The sequence below is a fragment of the Accipiter gentilis genome, chromosome 21, assembly GCF_929443795.1.
Source record: "Accipiter gentilis chromosome 21, bAccGen1.1, whole genome shotgun sequence".
Taxonomy (NCBI): domain Eukaryota; kingdom Metazoa; phylum Chordata; class Aves; order Accipitriformes; family Accipitridae; genus Astur; species Astur gentilis.
This window is the reverse complement of record NC_064900.1, coordinates 5,749,530-5,775,788: the sequence shown is the minus strand read 5'-3', so window position 1 is coordinate 5,775,788 and position 26,259 is coordinate 5,749,530. Positions and strand designations below refer to the sequence as shown.

General features: G+C 46.1%; 1 protein-coding gene across 3 annotated transcripts in view; it reads right to left on the bottom strand.

Moving 5' to 3' along the window:
- LSAMP (limbic system associated membrane protein) overlaps nt 1-26,259 on the bottom strand; it is a 1,007,497-nt gene that overhangs the window by 27,848 nt on the left and 953,390 nt on the right. For all 3 annotated transcript variants that reach the window (XM_049824646.1, XM_049824645.1, XM_049824647.1), the window contains one exon: nt 1,910-2,044. In XM_049824646.1, coding sequence (XP_049680603.1) covers nt 1,910-2,044 — 135 coding nt within the window. The remainder of the gene's footprint in view (nt 1-1,909; nt 2,045-26,259) is intronic.

Genomic DNA, 26,259 nt, shown 5'->3' with positions numbered 1-26,259 from the left:
CATCAGTGGATGATAAGTGATGGCCAGGAAGCTCCCGAGGTTGGGCAGTTCCCATTTTTCAAACTTACTGTAGTTTTCCCACTTTCTGCTGCTTGTGGTGTAGTTTAAGGAAGCAAGATAAGGAAAGATGTATGCAAATGTCTAGCTGTCAGTCCCCAAACAGGACTGATTTTTTTTCCTGTGCATGGCCCTCATAACCTCTTAGATTTTTTCCCTTTGTTTCAAAAAAAAAAAAAGATCTGTCCCTAAGGAATGTAAAAGTTGCTTGCATTACAAATTAGGCCACATAATATTATTACAGTAGTCTTATCACATTATATTTCCATACATTCCAACAGTAAAAATGTTTAAGATCTTTCTGTAGCATAGTTATTATGAGTTGAAACTAAGTCAAAACCAAACATTCTGACTTTATACAAACAATCTGTTTCAACCATGTTAAAAGCATCATTGAAATTATGTTTCACAGAAATATTTGAAAATATTAATTGGTTCTTATGGAATGTCTCGAGTTTATAAACTCAGCTGTTTTTGACAGGAAAAAACCCTCAACAGTTTTACTGCAGAAAATCTGCTACTACAGTTTCACATTAATGCTAAATTTGGCCCATAAAGCAGCTGGTATTAAACCACTGCCACCCAATTTCTCAGAGAATTATAAAGAAGTCTGTGGATTCTGAAGATGCTGCAGGGAGCCTATAACCTTGACTTCTAAGCAAGACAGACAAGTTGATCTGATGTGATGGCCCAAAGGGAGAGAAAGAGACAAAGAGCAAGAATGGTATTAAAAGGTGCTAAAATCACCTGTGGTGGCAAATTAGACTAGGATGGGCTGAAGCACTAGCTGCCGTCAGCTCTCTGCCCTAACCCACTCCCTGAGGGTGCTATCCGTGAACCAATGCCATGCATATGCACCCTGAAACATGTCTGTAACCATCTCCAGTTTCAGGTTAAGTTAATATTCTGGTGCGTAAATTGAAGAAGGTCAGGAGAGGATATATCTCCCATTCATCCATCCCTGCTGCAGAGGTATTAGCTTCCAAGCAAGGAAACAGAGTGGGTAGATGGGGATATTCACTTTAAATCACTCCAGTGCCAAATACGAGCCATACAAATACAGAGGTGGACATATACACATGTAGGATTATAACAGTAACAGCAGTCTGAAATATCTTGTGACACTGTGAGAGGAGCGCGCCAGCAGAGCGAAGCGGACATTTGTCTAAGCACGTATGGGCAATGGGATCCATGCCCCACTCATACAGTCGTGGATGTAAGCCCCATGGTCAGCTGTGCCTCTCAGTGTTTTTAGGTGGATTGCCGTATCCTTTGGTCTGGCCCCTTTCTTTATTGCATTGGTGCGCGGAGGGTCTCTTTAAGAGGGCTTTACGCTAATGACCTGAAAGCAGCATAAAAGTCAAAGTTTTTGCACCCTCTCATTAACACATGCCTCTACTGCACGTCCCCCAGGCTCCTGAGCTGTGATACCCACGTAGGCACTGCTGAGATGGCTGGGTGCAGGCAGGCGTGTGTTTGCTCTGAGCTGGCTGAACCCTCCCTTATCTCTCCTTGCTGCCTTGCTGAAGCTTCTCTTCACGCTACTGTTCTCCCGAATATCAATGAGTGAAAACAAGGCATCGCCAGTGTTTCTGAGGGGAGAGATGGGAGCAACTCACAGCTCCTCTCTCTCTCTCTCTTCCTTTCTTTTCTTATATATTACCAGGTTTAAAGCACAAACTATACCCTATGATAAGTGTCTGATTGCAGATAGTTACCTCAGCGTCTCCCCCCCCCACCCATTTCAGATCACATACTATAAGCCAGAAAGGCTTCTCTATTTATCCTAAAGTCACCCCTGCCTGTGGGCAAAGCTCTTCCCGTTGACCTGCTCCAGTTGCAATGTACTCACAGTTCACAGTGACCCGCACTTGCTTGACGTCTGCTGAAGCAACCTCGTTGGCAGCTTTGCATTCGTACTTGCCCGATTGCTCTCGCGTGATCCCTAGGATCTCCAGATACTCTTCCTCGCCTTCAAACTCTCTGCCTGGTGGGACAGAAAAATACAGATGGTGGCTCTGTTAGGTATTCAGATTTGGGAAGCCTTCTGCTTAATTGCTATGGAGGAATGATCACAACAGGGCTTCTGCAAATAAACAACAGTCACGAGCGATTTTAAAGTATTTCAGAAGCCATATCAGCAAGATATTAGCCTTTTATTCAGTTACAGAAAACCTGGGTTCTGAAATCTGGAAGGAAGCATACGAGCAGTACCAAAGCATTGCATCTCACAGTCTGTCCAGGCCAAGAAGCAGAATCTCTGCCACGAGACCAGAGTAGGTTCACTGGTGTGGTGGCTGAGTACCAGGGCAGGTTAGTCGGCCTGTGGCCGATGGGCTGGTTCAGGGCTAGCTGGGTCCTCAGATGTGGCGGTGTACTGTCAGCACCCTTTTCTCCACTGCAAAACTGTGAAAAATGTCTTTCTGACTCTCAGAGCAACCACCACCCTGAAGTGCCATCGATCAGATCGAGCTACCATTAAACACGGCCAAACTGAGAGAAACAAAGTGTAATTTGATCCGCAGAGACCAATAATCATCACGAATCCCTGATCTACTGTACATACAAAATGACATATTTAAACTGTGCTGCCTCGCTAACACAGTTTTGAAAGCAGTGACTTGAGCGTTGGGGTTACAGCCGGGGGCAGGAATCAGGGGAGGTCTGTGGCCTTGCTTTTAATTCACTGTATGACCTTGGGTGAGTCACTCCCTTGCTCTCCCTCTGTGAACAGCGGCTAATAGCCCCCCTCTTCATCACCTCCTGGTCAGGGAAGGGCGGGGAGGTTAACCCCCGTAAAAAACACATTAGAATCGTTAGATGAAAGGTGCCAGGGAAGCATGAAATATTAGGATCGGTATATCTACCCTACTCCTTCCGAAAGCAAAGTAAGGCTCCTCCTGGAAAGAATCTGAACCGCACTGGCAGCAGTGTAAAGGGAGATGCTTCCCTTCTCCGAGAGGGCTGCAAGCACTGGTCTGCAGCATGCAAAGCCACAAGCCCCAGCTGAGTGCCTGTTTATGTTCACAGAAAGCATCCCCCAACCCTCAAAGGGTAAAAGACAGATTTCCAAAAAAAAAAGAGGTCAGCCCACAAGGGCTCCCATTCGGGTTCCTCAGAGAGTGGTCAGATTTTCCAAAGCAACTCTCTGCCCAGAAGACATTTTCCGCTCAATAGGTGCCAAGCACTTCTGAAACCCTGCCCACTTCACGTAAGCGCTTAAGAGTTGTTTGATGGAGTTCAGATAGTGCCTGCGAGGACGGGGCTGTTGTCCTTCGCTCTGCAGCACTGCGTGAAAGCCGTGGGTAAGCCCTGTCTCTGGAGCTAAAGTTCCAGTGGAACGACCTGCGATGAATCCCACCACCTGGGCACAGGCTAGCTGCAGCGTTTTGGCCAGGTCGGGCCGGCTGCACACACTGGTGATGCCAGCTGCGTGCGTTTTCCTTCTGCATCAGAGACAGGGACTTCAGCAACTTCAAAATCTGCTTAGAACTCTGTCCCTCACTTGATTATTTTTGCCTTTTCTATTTTTTTTTTTCAGAAATCATTCTGAAAATTTTCAGAACCATTCTAGGGGAAAACCACCCCCCGTCACGGAGACTCAGCATGAAAACAGCAGCGTACCTATTAAACTCATGTAAAGACAAGGTTTCCCCTCTCTTTCAGCAGGGCTAACCAGCAGTCCCTTTTCCAGCTCCTACCAGATGTTCAGGTGAGCTGAAGTCTCACTGCTATGTCTAAAACTTACAACTGCTTTGAGGCAGGTTTTCGCATCCCCCAACAATCTGCTGAAGGGCCTTACCGCATGGCAGCCGTGTATTTTACAAGGTAGGGAGGCAAAGTTGGCTCCTGCTGCCCACCCAGTGCCCCAGGACACGGCTTTCAATCCTCTGCTGTGTACTGGGGCTGCTGCTATGGAGAGTCAGTGGAGAAGGAAGCTGGGTGGGATTTTTAAAAGGTACTTTATGGCCGTAACTCACTCATGTTAGGGAACCTTAGGCCCTGTAGGACCAGAGTTAGGTCAGTCATAGTACTGGAGGGGACTTCAGTCACCACCTAACCCACTCCACAGCTTCAAGGCAGGACACACGGGTCATGTCAGGGAGACAGCCATCCTCGGCCCTCCAGCGGAACAGACTCTGCAGCTGCTCCAGATGATCTGTTCCTGTGCTTCGCTGTCCTTACCACTGGAGCAGTTTCCCTGAAGTTTGACCTGAGTCTCCCTTGCTGCAATTTAAAGCTATTATTTTTGTCTTAGCCACTATAGACAAAAAGAACAAATCATTCCTTCCTTCCCTGCAATAGCCTTTTATCAACTTTTAAATCACTTACGTTCCTCCTCAGTTGTCATCTTTTTTTTTTTTTTTCTTTTTTTTTTTTTTTTCTGGCTGAACGTTGCCAGGGTCTTTCAGCCTTCCTGTGTAGGTGAGGGTTTTTTTCAGACCCTTGATCATTCTTGTTCTTCCCTTTTAGACCTCTCTGACAAGTTCACATTTTTCTGGAAGTGCAATACCCCAAACTGAACACAGCATTTCAGATGAGGTGTTACCATGGCTGAACACAGATGAAGGATTGCATCGCAACTTCTGCACTGTGCTGCTGTCTCTACAGCCAATACATTGTTTGTGTTTTTGCCACAGCCTGATTCATTTTTGGTTGGGAACTCTTTTAATTCCCAGATCTTCTTATCACATACTGCTACCTGCTAATAAGGCTCTTTGAAAATCCCACCCTCAATTTGAGCTGACAACCAACACTCCCCTCCTTTCACAGCAGCACTCCCAGTTGGTAGGTCAGCCAGTTGACTGGAAAGTTAATCAGACATCAGGGAAAGACTCACAAAGAAAAGGTTAAAACGTAATTTGCCTCTGCTTTGCAAATCATTTGCTCTGCAATTCTGCCTTGTTTATACACAGGGTTCATTCCAAGTGGGACTTGCTTCTCCTGCAATTTGCCCTTGTCAGAAGACTGTCACCATAATGAAAAGAGGGTTGAGGGTGACTTAACCAGCTCTAATGGAGTGGCACCCTCATTAAGGGTGCTGTTAAGTCTGTCTGTCAGAGAACCACATCAATGGAGCTCCAAAGTATCCTAAAAGGGTACATACTTTCCCAAGGGAAGATGTTTTTCAGCTTCTCCCCTGCATACAAACATGCACTTAAAGTCTAAACCATGTATCATGACCAGCAGGAGAGCTTTCACAGCTACACCCAACCCCTTCCCAAGACACGATGAGCTGCTGGTTTGCCCAGTGGAGCTCCCGGGGAATGACTGAGAGTGGGGACTTCTCTTTTAAAGGGCATGCCAAAGACATCCGTAGGCCTATTCAGCTCCTCGTTCCCCTGCTCCAGGACACAGACACGAGCATAACACTTCAGGGAAAGTTTCTGTGACGGTCTCTTGCTGAAACAGTGGTAGCACTGTTCTTGTCCCTGCACTGGTAACCTGTTTCAACCCTAGGCATCAACATTTTGCTACAAGAACTCAGCTGCTCTCACTTGCAAGACAGACCCTTTTGCTTGCAGCCCTGTCCCCTCTAAAAGTACGCTAACAATTTCTAACAAAAAGCATTTATATAAAATTGAGGTGTCATAGTACAGATCAGGGAGAGGAAAGATGTATCACAGTGCGTTAGAAAAATGTCAGGTTGTGATATCTTGCACAGAGCTGTAGAGATGTTTTCACTAATTCACCTTGGCAGCCAGATTAGGTGAGTCATATTAACTCTAACCTCTAAGGCAAAAGGGGGGGAGCAGGAACAGAGCTTTACACACCGAGCAAATTTACAAATGTTTCCAAGCTGGAGCCAGCTTCGGCAGGGAGCTGATGGTTGTCACTATGCAGTTTATTGAAGTGGGGAGGGAGAAGCCTTGGACAATGCTCTTTGGTACCAATAACAATGAATATATTCTATTAGGTGAAGAGAGGGACTGCCAGCTCCTGGCAAGCGAGCCACTCCATTCCCATTAAGAGAAGATGTTTGCCTTGAGCATGTTATCCAGGGACGAAATCCTGACCCTGCTGCCAAAACTTCCTTGCTGACAAGGGTTATCCTCTGGCTGTTTTGTCTGGTTCAGCACAACCCTTCCCAGTGAGGGCCCTTCCAGGTTTCCCTGGGGGGGGACGACTCCACATGCAGCGCAGCTCTTCTCATCCCAAAGCATCCCTTCCCATGACTCCAGGCAACCTTTTTCCCTGAAGGTTTTTTTGCCTTTCACATGTTCATAGTTAGCTTCGTTTGTTGCTGCAGCCCCGTTAAACACCGTCATGTCAAGCTGTAGCTCCTTAACTCTGTCCCAGTAAATGAGAAAGAGGAGCTTTCTACTCTGGAGGCTGGAGATAGAGAGTACGAGCCTGGGAGGCTTGACAATCAAACCAACAGGGAACGACCCCGAGCAGAGTGAGCCAGGCATCTGCCGCTGCTCGGAGCTGGCAGAGCCCTTTTTGCAGAGGGATCTGCAGCAGGCGGCTTTGATGTGTGCAGGAGGAAGGCTTTGAAGGCCCGCTTGCCTCAGCCACATTTCCTATCCCCTACCTTCCTAATTGGACCTAGTAAAGTAAATAATGAACCCAAACAGCAAACCTGCTCGGCAATGCTAGCCCGCTGGCAAGAAGCCCTGCTCTCCCCGCACCCTTTGGAGATAGCCTTGTACAACCCCATGGGCTCTGCATATTGTCTCCTGTTGACGTGCACACCTGCCTGTGCCCTCATATATATATATGAGATATCCATATAACACATATATATCATCTTCTGTGTTTTATCTATTATGTATTTTAAATATTTATATACATATAAATCCCACTGCGTGTGCAGAAATGCAGACTTACACCCTCCCCACGTATTTATGGGTCCTTCCCACCTCCGCCCAAACGGCCCCTTGCACTGCCACGCACCATCACTCTTTCCTCAAAGGCTAAACTCTTCCTTTCTAGAATTGACGCACGCTCAGAAGAACCCCAACCCGTACTGTGTGCAGACAGCTCTTTCAGGTAGTCAAGGGACCAGCAATGCCTTCAGCCACGTGCTCTACCAGAGAGGTCTTTCCCGTCATGCCCTAGTTCCTTACATCTCCAAAGGAGAAGCTAGTCTGCAGAGGCAGCAGCCACATTTTGTTCCGTTCTCTCCTGTTTGTGCATCCAACACTTGGCTCCTCCTCGTGCAGAATCTTACTTTAGTTGTCTTCTTTTGTTTTTAATACTGTTGTAGTCTTAAACTAAACTGAAGTGCAGACCCACTGAAAGTTATCTGTTTGAATTTGGTATGTGGAGAAAGAGCTCAGATATCCTGCTTCTATGTTTGTTTTCCTTCCAAGCCCCTTTGTAGTTGTGAAGAGGGGAGAGCAGAAGGGGTTATGCATCTTTGTTGGGCCCTCCTCTGCCTAAAACAAGATGCAAGGAGATAAAAAAGATTGCAAATCAATAAATGCCATTTGAAGTCTTTTTTGTGTGTAGCAACTTCCAATGCTGAATGGCAGTTTTTGTTCTCTCTGCACTCTCCATTTATTGTTTAAGGTTTTGCTCACCTAACTTTCCTCCTTCCTTCTGCACCTTACATTCCCTAGGAACAGGCTTCTGAAAGACAAAAATAGCTAAGGGAGCCTTTGACATAACTTTTTTGTTTTACTTCCAGCTGGGATTGTTTTGGTTTTGGTTTTTTTTTGTTTTTTTTTTAATTCAAAACTTTGAAGTTTTCGTCTATCAGTCTCTGTCTCCTCAGCCATCAGAGATTCCAATGAGCTTGGCATTTTTTTTCTGTCCCTTAGTTGAAGAGGCTTGGTTTTAGCAAAAAGATCAGTGGAGAGCAGCAGATGGTGGATGAGCAAAGGGACAGCTAGTGCTACAATGCTACAGTGAGGAGGCAAGGCAGAAAAACTAGCGTGGCATGGGAAGTGGTGAAAATGGGGAGAGCTTGAGAGCGAGAGAGAAACAGATGGAGAAAAAATAGAGGGGGAATGAAGAGAGGGACGGTGGCTGAGAGAGACATGCAAACAAAGTGAGATTCTTCGGTGACTGAGAAAAGGAGAGCATGGTAGTCAGCTACTGACAAAGAGAAACAAACAGACAGAGCGAGTGAGAAAGACGGGAGGCGAGACAGTGGCAAACAGAGAGATGTACGGCATGGAGAGAGGCACAGACATCCCTTCTGTAAAGGGAGCCATGAAATAACAACTGCCAGAGGGACGGGAACAGAGGGGTCACATGTAGTAAGGCAGTAATTACTCTGTTTAAGCAGCAAGGCACAGCAGGGTATTTATTGTTTAAGCTGGCCTCATGCCTCCCATGCCCTTAGGTCTGTAGCTATTACACATAAACCAAAAAACTAGTGCAGTGCCAGGGACGGCTCTGGCCTGGCTCTGGCTTCATGAATGAGAATGAGTCAGATCAGGAGGAAACACTCTGGCATGGTTTCCCCTGGCATTCACGGGACCTTGCTCATCAGCAATCGCGTTTTCTTCTTACGTGCAAAGCTGGCTGCCGTGCCTCCTGAGCCAAGGACGGTGCCCGAGGAGCTACCCGGCTGGGGCAGCACGAGCACCCGCTGGCACGGCCGGGGTTAAGAAAGCCTGCGGTTTTCTTCGGGACTTTCTCCCCAAACCCCACGCATCTAGCACGCAAATCAAACCTTCCAGGTTAAGAGCAGCCTCCCCAGACTGAACGATGTCTCTGTGCTCTCTCTTGAGGGACAGCGCTGACCAAACCCAGCGGGAGAGACCACTTGGGATGACTCGCCGTTGCTGACGTCTCTGCTCAGGAGCTGGAAGCCAAGAGCTGACAGCTCGGACGCAGCTTGCATCCCGGCCGTGGGTGCCTGTCAGTGGGGGCTGTCTGCTTGAAGCAGCTGCAGCAGGTCTGCTGCTTCTCTGAACTTCCACTCCCTCTTCACTCCTATTCATAAATGACCACTAAAGGTCATCACGCAGAACCTGGAGCGTGGGCACGGAGCTGGTGTGCAATATACCACTGCATCTCAGCAACTGACCAGATTTTCCATTCAAAATCCACACGTGAACACAAGAAAGAAAGGGAACCCCCCCCTGAAAAAAAATTCAACCCTGCTTCAGGTCAAAGCCTTCTGTTTGACCAGTGGTTTTCTTCTGCTCTTTGCTGAACCAGAAGAAGGAATTAATGTTCTGCCTCAACTTGAGATAGAGTTTAAAAAAAAAAAAGGATTTCATGTCAAAGAAAATGATTTTTTTTTTTTTTTACTTTTTTTTTCAAAATTACTCACTGAATTTTACCCAAATTTGCGAACACTTTTTTAATGAACACAAACAGCATTTTTTGGACAGATGAAGTGCTCTTGAGCAAAACTTGGCTGTGATGCCAATGTGCAAAGTAAATTATGAACCATGAGGTAAATTAAGTCATCTAATGTCACAGCTACAATATTATACTCCCTAAATGTTGCATGCTGCAACGTGAGTTGTCATGACTATGCTACCAAACATCAAGCCTTGATTCTACTGCCAAGAAAATGACAGATAAACATGAACAAACCAATAGTTGCACAGTTTCTGCATCCCCAAATCTCTGCCTGGTGCCTTTTGGAGGTTACTTTACAACAACGTGAGGCAGAAGACGTCAGCAGCTAGATGAATCACTGAGATGACACCAGATCTTTGAGTGTCTTAAGAAGGCAGGAGTTGGTAAGTCCTCAGGGCTGAGGGGATCATGCTGGAGCAGCTAATAAAATGGAGGCTGACAACAGGAGGTCTGAGAAGGAATTCTCAGCCTAGGCACAGGGGTTATTCAATGTGCAGACGTCGATGGCAGCACACCACTCTCTCGCTCCCAGCAGCGCAGTCAGCTCTGTGAGGAGCTACAAAAAGAGGATGGGGCAGTGGTTGCCCCTGGCGAGAGGAACAGTGGAGGGGCCAGGAAATCAATTGGTGCTAGCTTCCGACTGTGTTAAGCACAAGAAAGTAATGCAAGCAGAGAGCTCATGCAGGGGACTGGGTTTTCTTGCATGTCATGGAAACCTATGAAAGGCAATTAAAATACAACAGCAAGCAGTCAACCGATACAGTCTCCGGTGACTGTCAGCTGGTTTCCTCTCATTTGGCCTCATGTACTCCTTTCCCTGCAAGTTCTCCCGTTTTTGACAAAGCACTCGTGCTATCATCGTTACACAGTTTGAAGACAAGTTCTTCCTCACAGACCCAAGACCAAAGAAAAGATCAACAGCAACAAGTTCCATCTGGGGCAAGTTCCACAAGAAGCCTGACTGAACCATATCGTTTCTGTCCTGCCAATGAAGAGCAGGGATGGACTGCAATGTAGACCCTACTTTAATTCCACAAATACTTATCTCGGTCCCAAACCTTAGGGAAATCTCATGTGATGACGCTCAGTGGTACCAACTGTGCCAGCCTGTCAATCTAGGAACTATAGGGTTGGTCTGTGCTTGGTAGCATCTTTAAAAATCCTTGTTATGTTCCTTACAAGAGTCTTGTGTCTCCCATAGAGCAAGACGGGCTCAATATACTATTGTGCAAGAATCAAGAGGCTCGCTTTCGTAGGCATCCATGAAAATGTTTCCCTGTTTTGAAATATAATGGGTTTGTTCCCTTCTGTTTTATGTCCACTCATACTTCTTGGGATGAGGGGGTAAGAATGAACCCAGAACTTCAACCTAACTTAAAAATTAAAAACCAAACAAACAAAAAAACCCCCTCCAGAGATTCAACTTTAGAATTCCATCTAAATTCCATAGAATTCCATCCTTTTATGTCCGAAACTTGGAAGCAGGCTTAAGAAATTACAAATTGGCCCAAATTTACTTGAAATGGGAAAGAACGTTACCTTAGAAGCTTACACATTGCTGTGGCTCCTTCTCTGCAAGCTGGAGCCAAATATTTCATGGCCAGATCACACAGCACCTGAATCTCCTGTGCTTTTGCAAGATGGCAATTCTTGTAGCTCATCCCCATTTCCAGTGAGGCTACTGTGAACACCGAGTTCACAACTAAAACCTAAAGACCGGGATTTCTGTATCAGCCTGGATCTTGCCACTGATCTTTTACACAGCTATAGTTTTCAACTGAGGAAATGAGGTCAAAGAGTTAAGCCACCCCTCAGCAAGATTTACCCTTTCAAAAACATGTCAGTGTGTTGTGATGCCTGGCGCCAATATTTGTATAGGTGGATTAGCTCCTTGAAAAATCGTTTTGTTTGCTTTTCTGTTGACCACTCTCCTTGCTGCAATGTTTCTCAATTAGATCCAGCACAGCGACTGCCTGACACCATCCCCCATATCTGCTCCTGGTGAAAGGAGCAATGGGGATATTCACCAGGGAGCTCAACAAGGGATGAGGAGCTGAGGCTAAATGGCTGGATTTAGGATTGAGCAGGCATGAAGCATTGCCAGGTATCAAGGCAAGGATCAGAGAGGTTTTGAGGCAGGGTGGGGTGTGCTGGGAAGATACTGTCTGGGCTCACATGCTGCAGGGACTTTTGATCAATTGGGCTGGCTCCTGTGATATTATCATCTGAGGTATCTGCTGTTGATTCATAGTGATAGTGGTCCAGATAAATGATTGCTTCAGTCCAGGATATTTAATTCATAGGCTGTTAGCCACTCCCTTGCTTTCTAAAAAATAAGGAGTCTATCTCTCTCTCAAACTTGCAAGGCACTGACTGCAAAGGAGGAGGAAGGCATTTGCTCAGTGACGAATATTGCAGCTTTTACAGTCCTACAGGGAAGGCAAGCAGAGAGGAAATACGGACCCTGATTTTGAGCTCTTTTAGCTCCCTGATGCGACTCCTACCATTGCAAGCGCAGCTGTTGGTCATCAGCACTACTGCAAATCATGGCTGTGAGGCAGGGACTCTTCATTAGAGATATGGGAAACAGAGCAGGGGGCACCAGAAAGGGAGAACGCAGAAAACGATGAGTAGAAGAAACAGTTTTAAAACAATGCCTTTCTGACTTCTTCCAGCTTACCCCTTAAGTTTAGGAAGGGGTCTGAGGACAAACCCAAAAGATATTTCATTGCTTTTCTCCCAATTCCCTAATACTCTTTCTTGTTGTAATGCTTACAGAAAACTTCCTACAATTGTAACACTGCTGGCATGAGAAGACCATGGCCAATCATGTCAACCAAAAGTGTCTCACTGGGCTTCACCTCTCTGTATCCACCTCTTACTGTCATGGACAGGAATCCACTTACTTCTCCCCTCCCAACTCCCCAAACACATGTTTTCTCCTCTGGGAAGAGAAACGTCTTGCTCTGACAAGAGCCCCTAGCTCCTACAGGAGCCAGAGGCAGCCCAAAGACCCAAGAAAGCATGAAAAGCCATCCATTTTATGGTGAGGACTCGTTGGCTCCTTTCTGCAAAGCTCCTGAAGAGGCAGGGATTTCATTACAGTGCCTTTGCAACTGCACACCAGCGAGAGTTTTGCTGTAACTGAAACAGCAGTTGTTCTAATTAAACCAACACAGAGCAGGCCACCTTAATCACTGGCGTGTTTTCATCTTCCTTGAGGAGTGAGGGGAAGAGGAATCAGAACTGATAAGAGAGAGGGAAGAAGGGGAAATTTGCTGAGTCCATTTGCTCCTGGTTTCTTAATTTAGAGCACTAAGGGATGTCTCTCATCTCTGTAAAGATTAATGTGAGCTTCTGATGGCATGTTTTATTAAGTGGTTATATAATAATTAATGCTTGAAAGCAGGGTTTCCAAAAGCCACTAAATGCTTTATCAGGACAAGACCCAGTGGCTTTCAATGGCATTTGTGCTTGCGAGTCACTCAGGTACACCGGAAAACTTCACCTCTACTCCCTTATTCAAATCAGTGCCTCATCTACTCCATCAGCACGACCTTGCCAGGCTGCATGGAAGAAACTAGGGGCAAGGGTGAAAACCACAAGCCCTCTAGGGAGAGGGTCCGTGTCTCCTCAACCTTGGGTGGAGGGAGGAGGTGCCAGCAGCACACGGCCTGAGCGAGAAATCCATCAGCTGAGGAGCAAGTACCCAGACGCCAAGGACACCTGAGGAAATAACAGCACGCTAATTCCCGTCCTGACTCTCCCAAAGCCTGCAACAGGGAGGCACATCCGTCCCTGAGACGAGGCACGCCGGCAGGCCAGGTAGAAATGCTGCTGGCAAGCTAGGAGGCCAGTGGGCCAAAGCTTAATAGGAAAACAGCAGTGATTTGTCTCCACCACTATTTATGTTTCAAGCACATGACAGGCTGTCAGTGGAAGTGAGTGCTGCTAAATTTACTGCTGCTCAGATCTCTGCCACAGTTGCATACTTGACAAGTCACTTCATTTGAAGGGCTAGGTGTTGGGCTGGACTTGCTTCCCCCATGCTCTCCTTCAGTGAAAGCTACAAACCAGCTGTCTTTACACTGCAAACTCTTCTCCTTGCAGGCTATATTATCAGGGTATGAGTTTAGAGAAGAGGGACGTGTTCATTTTTAACCCTGATACACGCCAGTCTTGTTCTGGACCGCTTGACTGCAGATGTGTGTCTGACAGGACACCGAACCAATAACAGCTGGGTTATAGGGCTGGGCATTCGGAGACGGAGAACGTGAGAGCGCGGTGAGCACCGGCGAGTACCAGCTGGGCACGTGGGCGAGAGCTGCCGAGCATCGTAAGGAGAGCAGTGCGAAAGCTCGCGGGGATGCGAGAGGAAATGCAGGTGGGTGAGGGAGTACACGGGAATTAGACTCTGCACGCACGTGTGCCTGTGTACGAGTGGTGGAAAAAATACACAGGGAAGCACGGTCGTGGGACTGGAAGTATGACAGAGCGTTAACGTGAGGGTGTGCACAGGGGAAGGCTGGCAGGCAGGGAGAGGGGGCGAGAGGACGAGCACAGGGGTCTGCCTTCGGAGGACTGCAGTTCAGAGCGTCCTTTGCCTCTGCTGTCCCGAGTGTTGCATGGTGCCTGCATCCACGCAGCCTCACGCACGCCTGTGACAAAGTACCTTTTGGCAGGTGGGAGAAGAGAAGAGGCCTCATTAATGGCTGAAAACCTATAATAGCTGGTTTCAAACACTCCTGGAAAGCGGCAGAAAGAGAGTGAGGCTGCCGTTTGATGATGTGGGCCATAAGAAACTCCAGACCTTCCCTTTTTTAATTTTTCTTTCTAACTTGTCCATACTGCACTACAAACACCTTGTTGAAGGGCTCTGGTCTTACCTGCGTGGAAGCTGCTCCCCGCTTTACGCAGCTGTGCTGCTGGGCAGCACCACATCTTCTCAAATGCTCTCACTCTCCTTTTGGCCGCAGATACCAAGACAAGATTGTCAGGAATACGGTGTTACGAAAGACAGCCAAAGGGGACCGGGTTCATCCTCCTGCCCCAACCACTCCTTTCCTTTCTTCTATATGCAGTGGAGCTCTGCTTTCTCCTGCGCATTCTCTTGATCTCATGCACAAGATCTTTTCATTTTGTTCTCTCATGTGCACTCAGTAAATTACACACGTGCATGCACACAAACACATAGCCCTACACAGCGTGCCATGCAGAAGCAGGACACATCCGCTTTTTTCCTGTCACAAGGGTGCAGGACGATTGCGATTCTCCACCAGCCCTTTAGGAATCTGCTCCGCTTGCTTTTCCAGCGGTGCAGGCCAGAGGCCCTTGTTCTGCAATTGCGCCACATAGTTTATATGATTAAATGTAGCATCTGCAGCTACATTAGCTGGGCTAATAGTGACAAGTGCTATCAATCCTCATACTTCAGCGAATAAACTGATCACCAGCTGGGGACAGAAATCTCCCCTTGTCTCTCATCACCATCTCATACAAACTGCATGCTTTATGTGGGTTTGATGCCGCCGTATGCACAAACCAAGGCTGCAAATGGGCCACTTCTCTCTCTCTCCTGGCAGTTTACAGTGCTGCAACACTGGACTGTATTGACAGCAGGCATATTGACTGGCACCACAGTACCTAGCATCCAGACATCCCTCCTTTACTGCAGCACCTTCTCCTCTTTATCAGCTTTGCCACTGGAAGCATCTGCAATGGCTTGTCAATACTTTGTCCTCATCCTGCTGATCTGTGGATGCCAGTCACGCTGACAAAGATTGCCTCTTGAGAAGCCAAGAGCAGACGGAAGGAAACAGAGAGAGGTGGAGTTTGTGAGTTAGTGACTGACAAATAGTTTTGGGTATCTTCTATTCTTTCTTTGATTCAATGCTTTCCAAGCAACATAACAGACATTTTTATGGGCGGCTTATCCAAGGCTGCTCTAAATTTTACTGGGGGTGGGGGACACACACAACAATCGTGCCCTCCTACCTGGCCTCCAAGGACCAGATATTCATCCACAGTAATCATCCATGCCCCATGGATTGAGGTCCTCTGACACTTTTACTGGATAATAGTCCTGCTTAATAATCCAGCCATCCAATCGAATTCCTTTTTATCACCTCTCCAATACCAATACTCCGTCTGAGCACTCTGTATAGGCAAGGACTCAGTGGAAAAAAAAAAAAATCCTGCAACTTCTGACTATAATGTATAGAAATAATATTAAAAAAAAAAGGTTTTCAAACCCCCTCTCCCCAAACACTTATCTCCTTATTTCTCAGCTGCAATCAAAACTGCTATCCTTGTATTTCTAAGTCTGGCATTCCAAATGGGATGCTGGGTTTGATTAAAACAACTTTCTGGCTTACAGGTTATGTCAATATCCTGGTGGGATTTTATGCCACTAATCTCAGCAGTTTGCAATTGCAGAACAGTTGAAGGAGGGGAGGAATGTTAACTACATTAAAATGGCAAATTCACCTGCAGACTGTATTTTTTCACTGCTTCAGGAGCAGAAGGTCCCGAGATAATTTTCAGGCAGTATGAGCTTGTGTATACAGGGGAATGCAACAAGCAGGAAGGAAAGGGAAGAACAGAGAAGGAAGGAGAATGGAGAATAGGGGAAGAATTGGCAAGACAACAAAAAATTTTTTAAAAAAAAAGCATAAAGAAGATAGTTTGTGAGACACAAGTCTTCAGGACAAGGACAGAAAAGCCACTAGATAAGGAAATGAGACACAGAGCATGAGATATAGATGGAAGGTTGATTAAAAAAAAGCAAGGGGATGCAGAAGGTTAGGGCAAGCAAGCAGAGCTCTGAACAAGGTGAATCACCAGGGGAAAGCAGCGGGGAACGTAGTTAGTGTTGGCTGGGAATACAACATACAAGGGGGAACTGAGGCCTGAGTCTTTCAGATGTATCACAGTTATATTGATCTGTGGTAAACAATTTCACTGCTCACAGGCAATACAATATCGGCAGTATCACCGAGGGTCTCAGACACTTACATGGTGCGTATACATGCACGAGACATACAAGTAGGAAAAGAGGTACGTTCCCACGACCTTTGATAGCGAGGGCTTGGGACAGAGTGGGAACGTTTGGTGCTGACTCCTCCTCCTTACCTTCTGCCTGCTTCATCTCATTAAAGGCAGCTAAAATATGCCATTAACTACCATCCCATTTCTAGACAAAAAAGTGCTTTCACTGCTACCTTCTCAAATACAGAGAAGTCCTCTAGAAGGCCTCAGTTAAAAAAATGCTCCAAGTCTGCGACTTACGGATCAAAAAGACAAGGAAGAAGCCATAGTCCCAACTCCCAAACAATCCCAGCACTGCAGGATTTCTAGAAGATAATGTCCAGTACTTTCCATGTAGCCCTGGAAGAGCTCCCATGCATTTCTTTCCCTCTTCTTCCCCTAGGCTCTTGCTGTGAACAAGCCCTGGTTTGCGTGGAGGCCAGCATGGCTGCCAAGAGGCTCAGGGAGGAAAGAAACACTGTGAGCCTCTCCAGTTGCTCGTCATTGGGGTCCTTTGAGGTTTCGGTGCCCTCACTTGCAAATGCGTTCTGGCGGGCAAAGGCTCCTCACGTCTCCCAGCTGCACCAGCTTGTCACGCAGCATTGCTGGGCCGCCTGATGCATGCACGGGAGAGTGCCCGTAAGCTGGGATGCTGCTGCCAGAGGGGATGGGGATGAAGCCCAGCCTGCTGGAGACCATGGCTCTGCTCCTAACGCAACATGAGAAATGGCCTTGCTGCTCCGCGATCTCCTGAACACGCAGCTTGCCCGAAGAGGCTCTCATCTGTCAGATATAATGGGAAGGCTGAGGTCTGCTATGAGGGGGAAGAGCTCTCCACTCAGATCTGAAAAATCCCAGCTTTTTCTACACCCCTCTTCTATTCCAGCTGGAGGCACTTGTGGGGAGTCATGGGAGAGAGCTAGAAGAATGAGAAACTGAGATACCTGTTCAGGTACTTCTTTACTTAACCCCAAACCTTCCTGAGCTCTTTCCAAACAGAAATTGGCTGAAGGTGACATATAACCCTCTGAATTTGAACCTCCTTGGGACATCTGTGTGTGCTGGCTATGTTAACTCATGTATCACTTGCTTAATGATTCAGGGATTTGACCACTTTAACTTGGAGCAGATAGCGTGTTGGAGGCAGGAAGGCTTGAATCCCCGTCTGTATTTCTGTACACTCAGTCATCCACAAAAGTGGTTGATTTCTGCACTAGCCGAAAGGCAAGCTTGGCTCTTTCGATTAAGAAAAAAGAAAAAAATAGATGTTTGGGAGCCCTCAGAGAGACAGAGATGGGTTGATGCTGGCAGACAGTATCTAGCACTGCTTTGAGCCATAAAGAGGGAGATGGTCTTGCTTCCCTTTCCAGGTGGGAATACCACTCTCCACTTACACGGTGGTGCCCATCACCAGCCCTGTGCAGGAAGGGATGCCTTAAGAGCTGGGGCAGCAACACAGGCTGTCGAGATGCTCACTTATAGTTTCTTCTCTGCTTTCTGCATCGCAGCTATGGAGGTGCTAGCAGCCTTTCCAGTTCCAAGACTGGAGTCTAGGTAATAGATTAAATCTCAGCTTAGGCAAGAGTCTTTCTAGGGAATGAGGCTGCAGAAATTCCTACTGAGTTTTCTCCTGAGAAATGCACTCTAAGTTAGATTCAGACTAATAGCCTAACACTTGTTCTTCTCTAAAAGCAGAAAATGCCCAAGGCATTTTTCTTGTGCTTGTGCAAAGACACTGATCACAAACCTGTATACAGCACCACATTCTGGGGCCCTTCTGCAGGCAAAAATCATTAAGCAAAATCACACGCATACACCCAGCAAAAAAGGCAAAAGATGAAAAAAATTTGTGTGCAGAGGGAACAGTCGCAGCTGTTTCAATTTATGAGACAAGAAATTGTATTTCAAAGAGAATACAGGAGTTTTCCCCTTTGAGAAAGTTATTAACCAGAATTTGCAATAAACCCTACTCAATTTATAGGCCCCTAAACTGAAGGGCCCCAATAGAGATTATACTGCATTCTGCAGGGCTCTGCCCTGCCAAGAGCTGACAAGTGTCAGACCTTGCCGTCTCAGAGGTCTGAATCACCTCTCCTGCTTTTTGACCCATCATTCCCCTGCTTCTCATCCTTTTTTTTTCCCCTTCTTCAGTTCACATACCTCTTTTACCTTTTCACTTCTTCCTCTTACCCTCTCTCTCTCCTCCTCTTCCCCTATTATTCTCCTTTTTATCTTCCAACCCTTTTCTCCTTCCACTCGTATATCTGTCTAGAAGACCGAAACCTGACTGCAACTCAGTTGAGCTATTGCAATGACAAAAAACATTCATGGAGGAATAGTGTATTGGAGAAACATCTAGGAGAAGAATTCTTATACTTGCAGCTTTGTTTTGCTTTTATAGTTGTCTGTTACACAGCAAACACATGTGGCGATTGCTCCGAGAGATGATGCCATATTACACCACATAGCTGGAAAAGACTTAATGCTTCTACTTCAAAGCTGTAGGGAATTTAACCGGGCGGGTGGGGGGTGGAGGAGAGAAGAAGAAGAAGAAGGAGAAAAAACACCCTATAACTGATGGGGTATGCTACAGCTGAAGAAAAATCACTGGGAGGTGTTGGCAGCAAAAAACTTCACTCATGGAAGCTGGGCTGCTGGAAATTTCCTTGAAGATGACCCACTGAAGATGTGTTTCATTTAAACTGATAAGGGCCTGTGTCTATTTCTACTTGAGGACCCTGGTGGAAAGCTCAAGGCTAATAAAATATCTTTTGCATACACTAGCTTTGATGCTTAGGGTGTTTATCAAGAAAGCGAGAAAATAACAGAAGATATCATGGTGGTGTAAAAGAGGGAGTAAAAAGTAGAGAGAGAACGTAAATCCAGCAATCCAATGCAAACTTGCTCTTAAAAATGGAAAATTTAGTGTGGAACATACATCCATGTTTCACCTGTTAACAAGGAAGCGCGTAAATTCAGGAGGCGATAAGTTACCCATGAAGGAAAAACAATAAATCAAGCCGTTATATAAATAAAGGACACTATCTTCTTCTTAAGCCTCTCTCATTGCTGGAGGAAAGACAGTGGCCTGGGTGGACCATTTTCCTTTTTCTGGCAAGGCTGCTCTTAGACACGTCCTCTGTGTCCTGTCGCTTTCTGTTTCTATCTCACAATGTCTCAACACACGCTTTTCTATACGTGTATTTGCGTGTGGTCAACTTTATATAACACAATTTGTATGCAGCAGCCTGGAAATGAAAGTATAACAAGCATTGCAAACCTGATATTCTCCTCATTAAAAAGAGCAAAATCCTCCTTCACCAAGTACGACCGAGTATCTATATCTCCCTTTTGGACAATATATACTGTGCCGTACATACAATGGAAGCAATAAATAAGTCATTATGTAAAACAAGGGAAAGGCTTCCTAATAGGGCAGTGAGTGTTTGGCATGCAGTCATTGATTTAAACATCAGCCAAACAGGTAATGATTAAAAGATGAGAAAACGCCTGGTCTCACTCAAGAGCCCAATCAACACTTTAGAAAAACCTTCCACAGTTTTTGCACCATAACTCTGGATAACTCCCGCTGAGGAGGGTCCAAGGCGCAGGGGTGGGCAGCGTTTGACCCTGCTGCCCCAAATCTCTCCATTCGGAAAACAAAAGGCTTGGGCTTCCAGGATTTTCAGTCTTGTGCTTTCCCTAGCACGCGAGCCATGGTATAAGTTAAGCAAGAGCTCGGTCTTCTACAGCAAGCAATGGTCCGTACTCGCACCAGTAGAGGGAGGGTCTAGTCTAGGAAGAGAGCAGCAGCACAAGCAGCTGCTATTTAGTACTGTAAAAGCAGCCTTTTTCTGTTTCCATTCCATGTTCCTACCTCCACTGGTCAAGGAAGCCTCCTTTGTATCCTGAGATACCTGCCTATGCTCGCAAGCCTCTCGATAGCCAACCCGCAACCAGTGTCAAGCAGGCTTATGCTGAATCACTCTGAGTTTTGAGGGTGAACAAAAACAAATTAGAAAAAATACAGCACGCTGGAGACAGTGTGTCTGACATGGAAGTAACTAAGCACCTTACTCATTTGTAGAATGCCACTTCTCTTTTGATTCACCTGCTTTTAACCAGCTGACTGAACCGCCTCTCTCTCCCTGGTTCGGGCTTCACCTCCACGCAGCTCCTCCTGTCCATCTCCTCCTAGTAACCAGCCTTTCTTTTCCAACTGCCTCAGTATGAATAAGAATATGTCTGCAGGGAAAAGTCATCTTTCTCTGCAATCCCCAGTTTAATACTCTGACATGGCATCAATATCCTGCTGCTATCTCTTTCTTTTAATTAAGTTCTACCTCTGCCTTTTATGCCCTTTCTCCTTAAGTCGTTCAGTTTTCCTCTTCTCTCTACCCTGCTTCACGCTTCCTGGTGGGGTTTGTTTTTTTTTTTTCCTTTCCCTTTCCCTTTCCTTCTCTCCTGGAAACTTGCCAGCGATACAGCAGAAGGGAGCACACTGAGAAAGGTTAGGCAAACACAACATTATTACCAGAATCAGCAACATATTGCTCATTAAACATTTAAAATCAACAGTTGCTGGCTTGATCTGCCAATATTGTGAGAAATGCCAGTTTTAGCTCAAGGTGCCTCTTGTTTCCAAAATGGCTTTATTTATGATGTGGGAGCTGGTGGCTGTGAGAACAAAACCCTACCTCCAGCGGCCAACAACACCCAAGCTACAGGCGGCTCCACAGAAAGTTCCCCAGCGAGCACCAATCGCTTCTGCCTCCCCGTCGCCCCCGCTGCTTTCCAGAAACAAATGGATGTGTAAGAGCACAGAAATGTGTTTGCAGGAGATAAATTATTTATCTGAAATTTACTGTTGTGAAGTCAGCGTAATTCTCAAATCCGCAGACATATTTTATGCACTGATAGGACGTTTCAAACAGGGGCATTTGGACTCATTTCTTCCCTCCTCCTCCAAGTATTAACACAATAATGCCTCACCTGGAAAAGAAAAGAGCTGATGCTGGAGCTGGAAAGGCAGTAGGATAATATGCTTGTAGTTTCATATTGTGTCCCAGTAAAGTTCTGTTTCTTGATAAACAAACCAGCATAATGCTCCTTTCCCCCCTCCCCCCAATCTCTGTGATATTTGCCTTTAATTTTTCTCCTTAGTCTACAATGCCGATGCATTTGGTAGTTGGAAAAGACAAGCTTTATGCTGCATCGGGTACAAATGTCACTACTGTGGGCAAATCCCACAGCCCTCCAGCTCTGTCAGTGTCCTCCCTCCTGCCCTGCTGCCGTCCTTGCTCTCCCAAACCAGGTCAGAGACAGATCACTCCTATACCCATACCCACAGCCACATGCCTACTGCTACACAGGCACTTTCCTTTCTTCTGCTGGCTTCTGGGACGTTTCTGCATCGATCAAGGCCCATCAAATGTCATGTTCTTTCAGGAGTCCCTTGGGTAGTACAGGGTATCTAAAGCCATGCCACCGACAATCTTATCAGTAGGCATCCAAACTGAGAATCCTTCTTCCCAGAAAATAATTTTGGGGCATTTTTGCCAATTATTCTGAAGGGAAAAGAACTGGGTCCCAGGTCTCGGCGTGAAGATTTATTCACTTGGAATTGTACTTGTTTGAAGCATAAAAAATAAGATTGTCCTCTGCTAAGGCAGGAGTAAAGAGGTCAATTATAAACCACACAGTTCACGTTGCAGATAATCAGCCCAACGTTTCTGACAAGCTCTTGCCCACTGAGCAATAACAAGTCCCGCAGATGCTCACAGGCACCCTTCACTTTAAGTCAGTCAGAATGGAAATGAATATGGCCCGGCCATGTCTTTCCCTTTGTTCTGCATGGGTGTATTTAAACCAGTACATGCTCAAAGAGAAGCCAATGGCTTGCTCAAGGCTCTCGTAAATCCAAAAGACAGCAGTAAAGACTGCTATTTCCAGGCTATAAGTGAGCATTTTTGAGATATCAGGTGGAATGCTTCCAACAATCCAGAGTTCCTGCAGAGAAGTCCCAAAAGCTCCTCATTTTAACAATAATTCTGTAAGTGGATGCACTCCCCCACCTGCCACTTAAGAAGCCTAATCACATACCAGATCCTCCGTTAGAGTTGGCCACTGCACAGCAAAGGAAAAGTTGGCAGTCATTTTCACTGAAACATAGCCTAAGCGTCTTGAAACGCTGCCACTAGAGTTTTCAGAGGGAAAAGAAAAAAGAAGAGTCCTTTTGATTCAAAACCAGTCACTCTCCTCCTTACATCTGGCGTCCCTTTTGTTTGTTAATCCAAACAAACACCTGACCTACGGTCAGATAAAACATGCTGGATTTTCACTGATAGGAGCAAATCTTCGCTGTGGCTGCAAACGGCTATTTTGGCGTGCTGTTTGATATGCAAACGGGAAAGATGGAGCCCCTCTTCCCACACCCTTCCCGAGCTATTTACCAACCACTACTGCCAACAGGACTGCGGGGCCCTGCTCAGGTCAGCCCAAAAGACCGTACTCTTACACTTACACTCTGTGACAGCGACTGATGGTGAAAAATTGCAGCTGCATTAACCCAGATACTAGGCAGCCACCGGAGATCTCGGACCACAGCCCCATTACCACAGCCCCACGGATCCAGGCAAACCTGGGCCGCAGCCGGCAAGTGATCCTCAAAGCTTGGGGCAGGCTGTGACCCACCTACTCGTCTTAAATAGAAATCAAAGTGTCAACATTGACCTAGGTGAGGAAGTGTCTGTGGGTCACGCTCCAGCTTTCTGAGCCAGAACTGAATCAGAACAGCCCTCTCGCTTCATCAGAGGCATCAAAACAGACAAAGCAGCAGCGGGTTTTGCTAAGCAGCCAATGACTCGACTGACCAACGACTGTAAAGAAATGATAGCACACGTGTTATCTCCTGGATCTGAAAAAAGCACAACCTGCAAAACCCCACCTAAACGTGAAAGAACCCCAAACCCCTCTGTAATGAGAGCACAGGTGATCTAAGCTCTAGGTATGCCAGGTAATTTAAACAGAAACAAAGCCAAGTCTGAATTTCTACATGTGGTACCGTGACCTGAGGACTGAAGAGAGAGCAGCCCCACAAAACAGCAGTATGCCCCTGCTAGAAACCCAGCTGTGGCGAAATAGATTGCTCAACTTGCAATATAGTTGTAGCTTTAGGCAGTCCGATGATTTAACCATTTAATTGTCCGGAATCATTGGCCTAAAATGAGTGTTCAATAAATCTGCCCCTTTATTAGGCCAGGAAGGTCCCCCAGTCCCTGCAGGTTACAGCAGCCGGCAGACCCTCGCGCTCCAAAGTGATGCTGCTCTGCAGAACCGTATCAGCGTCAGAAACATCTCACAACCTCCTCCCGAGAGGGTTTGCTGAGGGCTTGAGCCTTCAGGCCACAGGTCTCCCTAGATGCCTTCTTTATCTGAACAAGGTGCGATAGTTGTGAAGGGGTAACTTTTTATTGGTTTAGTTAAAGTGATGCTACCTGTCCTCTGGTCAGCGTTCTCGTATCATTTCAAGAGTGTTGTGTTTCTGTCAGTATAGGCAGATTTATAGTAAAGTAAAAATCAAAATAAGGCAGCCATGTACGCCTCTATAACAAGGTCAATTTTAAAATTACACCTGTGGTTAAATGGGTGCAACTTCCTCATGTAGCCAAGCCCCGAGCTCCCTTTTTAAGAATAGGTAGCACACCAAAAGCTATTTTCTTATGAGAAACCCCAGAAATAAGTTTCAGGCCTCGGAGAGAAGGATTAATTTGCTAGTAATGAAAGTGACACACAGGGAAAATGTAAAATCAATCTTGTGTTTAAAGGCAGAACAACACTGGCTGCACTTCCATTTTTTTTTTTTCTCTCCCTCGCTTTCCTCCCCTCTCCCCACAGTGGCTTGTTACCACCGAGCATACATTATGCACATTACCCACAAGCCTCTGCTCTGTTTAAATTAAAAAAAGAAACAGTGTTTTTAATCAATCTATTTGCACTCTTCTGCCACAACTCACAAAAGCAGTTTGATTTCTTTTCATTGCTCTCAAGAGAGCTGAACACAGATGACTAAAAAAACCACTGCAAACTAGTAATAATCATGGCAATAGTAGTAAAAATAATAGTGAACCCCCCCTCTCCTGAAAAAAAAAAAAAAACGGCAAGGAGAGGCACGGTTAGCCACTCTTTGAGTGAATCACAGACTACATTAAAAATAACAGGTCAAACTTAACCAAACCTCAGTGATCTGGCTTGTTCTGACCTTGGACATCCCTCCCTCATACCGCCAACAGTTAAGATTAACTGCAAAACAACGGAGGGACATTTCAATCCTTTAAAAATCGGATTGTCTATGTGCACTTTATCTCCAATTCCTGGCAATTCTGCTACATGCGCATTTGGAAATGAAGTTGTTCCCAGGAATTCAGACCCTATCTTGGGTTTTGTATACTCTACGATTCAAATGCAAAATTAAAAATAGCAGAGAAATGTTTAGCTGGTTTTGCCCATAATGAATCACAGCCATAATTAATTCTACCTTTCGGATCCAGGGAGTGCTAATTCTTTCCTTCTTCCTCCAGTAAGGCAACAGGAGGAAAAGAAGACCATCACTTAACAAGACTGTATCATGCTGAGAACTCCTGCTGAGTTTTCCAGCCACAAACAATTTTACACAGTCAAAATCTTTTTCCCCCTCTTTCTTCCACGGATGAAGGGAAAAGAACAATCTACCCAAGAAGGAAATTGAAACAGAACCAGGATCTCCCCACTGCTGGACCCCTAGCGGGAGGAGACCTTGTAGCCACAGAAAATGGTTCCTCGCTGCAGATGCTCTTCTGCATCCTCCACCACCCTAAGGCAGCACCCCACTTCTACACCTGAAACACTTCACGTGTTCTATATGCCAATCTAGGGCACCTACTGCTAGATGTATGTACATACTTCATGCTTCAGACCTAAATATTCCCCAAGACTCCCGCATTTTAGATTCCTGGACTTACTGTTCCAGGGGTAAAGATCCTGCCAACACGGTGATATGTCTTTCTGCTCCAACCCAGATACATAACTTGTCCCTTTCGGCCATATCAAAGACATACACGGTACATTAATGCTAAATTATATTCACAGTTCAAACTGTGAAAAAGATTTACTATTCAAAGAAGTAAAGCTAGGGACCATATCCAAGATACAAATCTAGATGTTAGTTCAAAACTGAAACACGCAAGTATTTTGGGTTGTCAATACCTTAGGGTTTGGTTTATACTTATCTTTAACCAAAATACTGCCATTTTCCCCTGCAGCTTTAAAAATGGTAGAGAGGAAGGGAAGATACTGGTTATCTTCCTAATTGCTTCTTTGTAGCAGCCATCTGCATAGGAAATAATGCTGGGATTTGCCATGGGCTTTGAAAGAATTAGATGCTCTCTACGCACAGAAAGTCGCTGGCTCTGGATGGCTAACTCCATTAGGCTACCTGGAAAATCCCAGCTAAGTAGCAACTCTCAGTAGTGATGGGAGAAGGAAATGAGAAAGAGTACGATGGTCGAATGGTACTGCTAAAAAGGAGTGACTGCCCTCAGTATTGGAAGCGCCGTGTCAGAAGCAGCAAGGGAATGGACGGGCAGCGCGGGTGCAACACACGCAAGCGCATCGCAGGGTATCTCCCAATTCTTGCTATCAATGTGTGGCATTAGAGGCCACAAACGCACAATTTCTGGCAGACACAGAGAAGAAAAGAAAGTGCCTGGGGAGTTTTCGAGCCTGGGCTGTGTTTGGATACATGGATGAGCGACCACTACCCCAGAGCAAGGGCCGCGGTGTTTTCCAGCCAGGGAGCAGAAGGTGTCGTGCCGCAGAGCTCTTCTGCTGAAGAGCCCTAGACAGAAGAACTCCCTGCAGGTAATCAGGAAA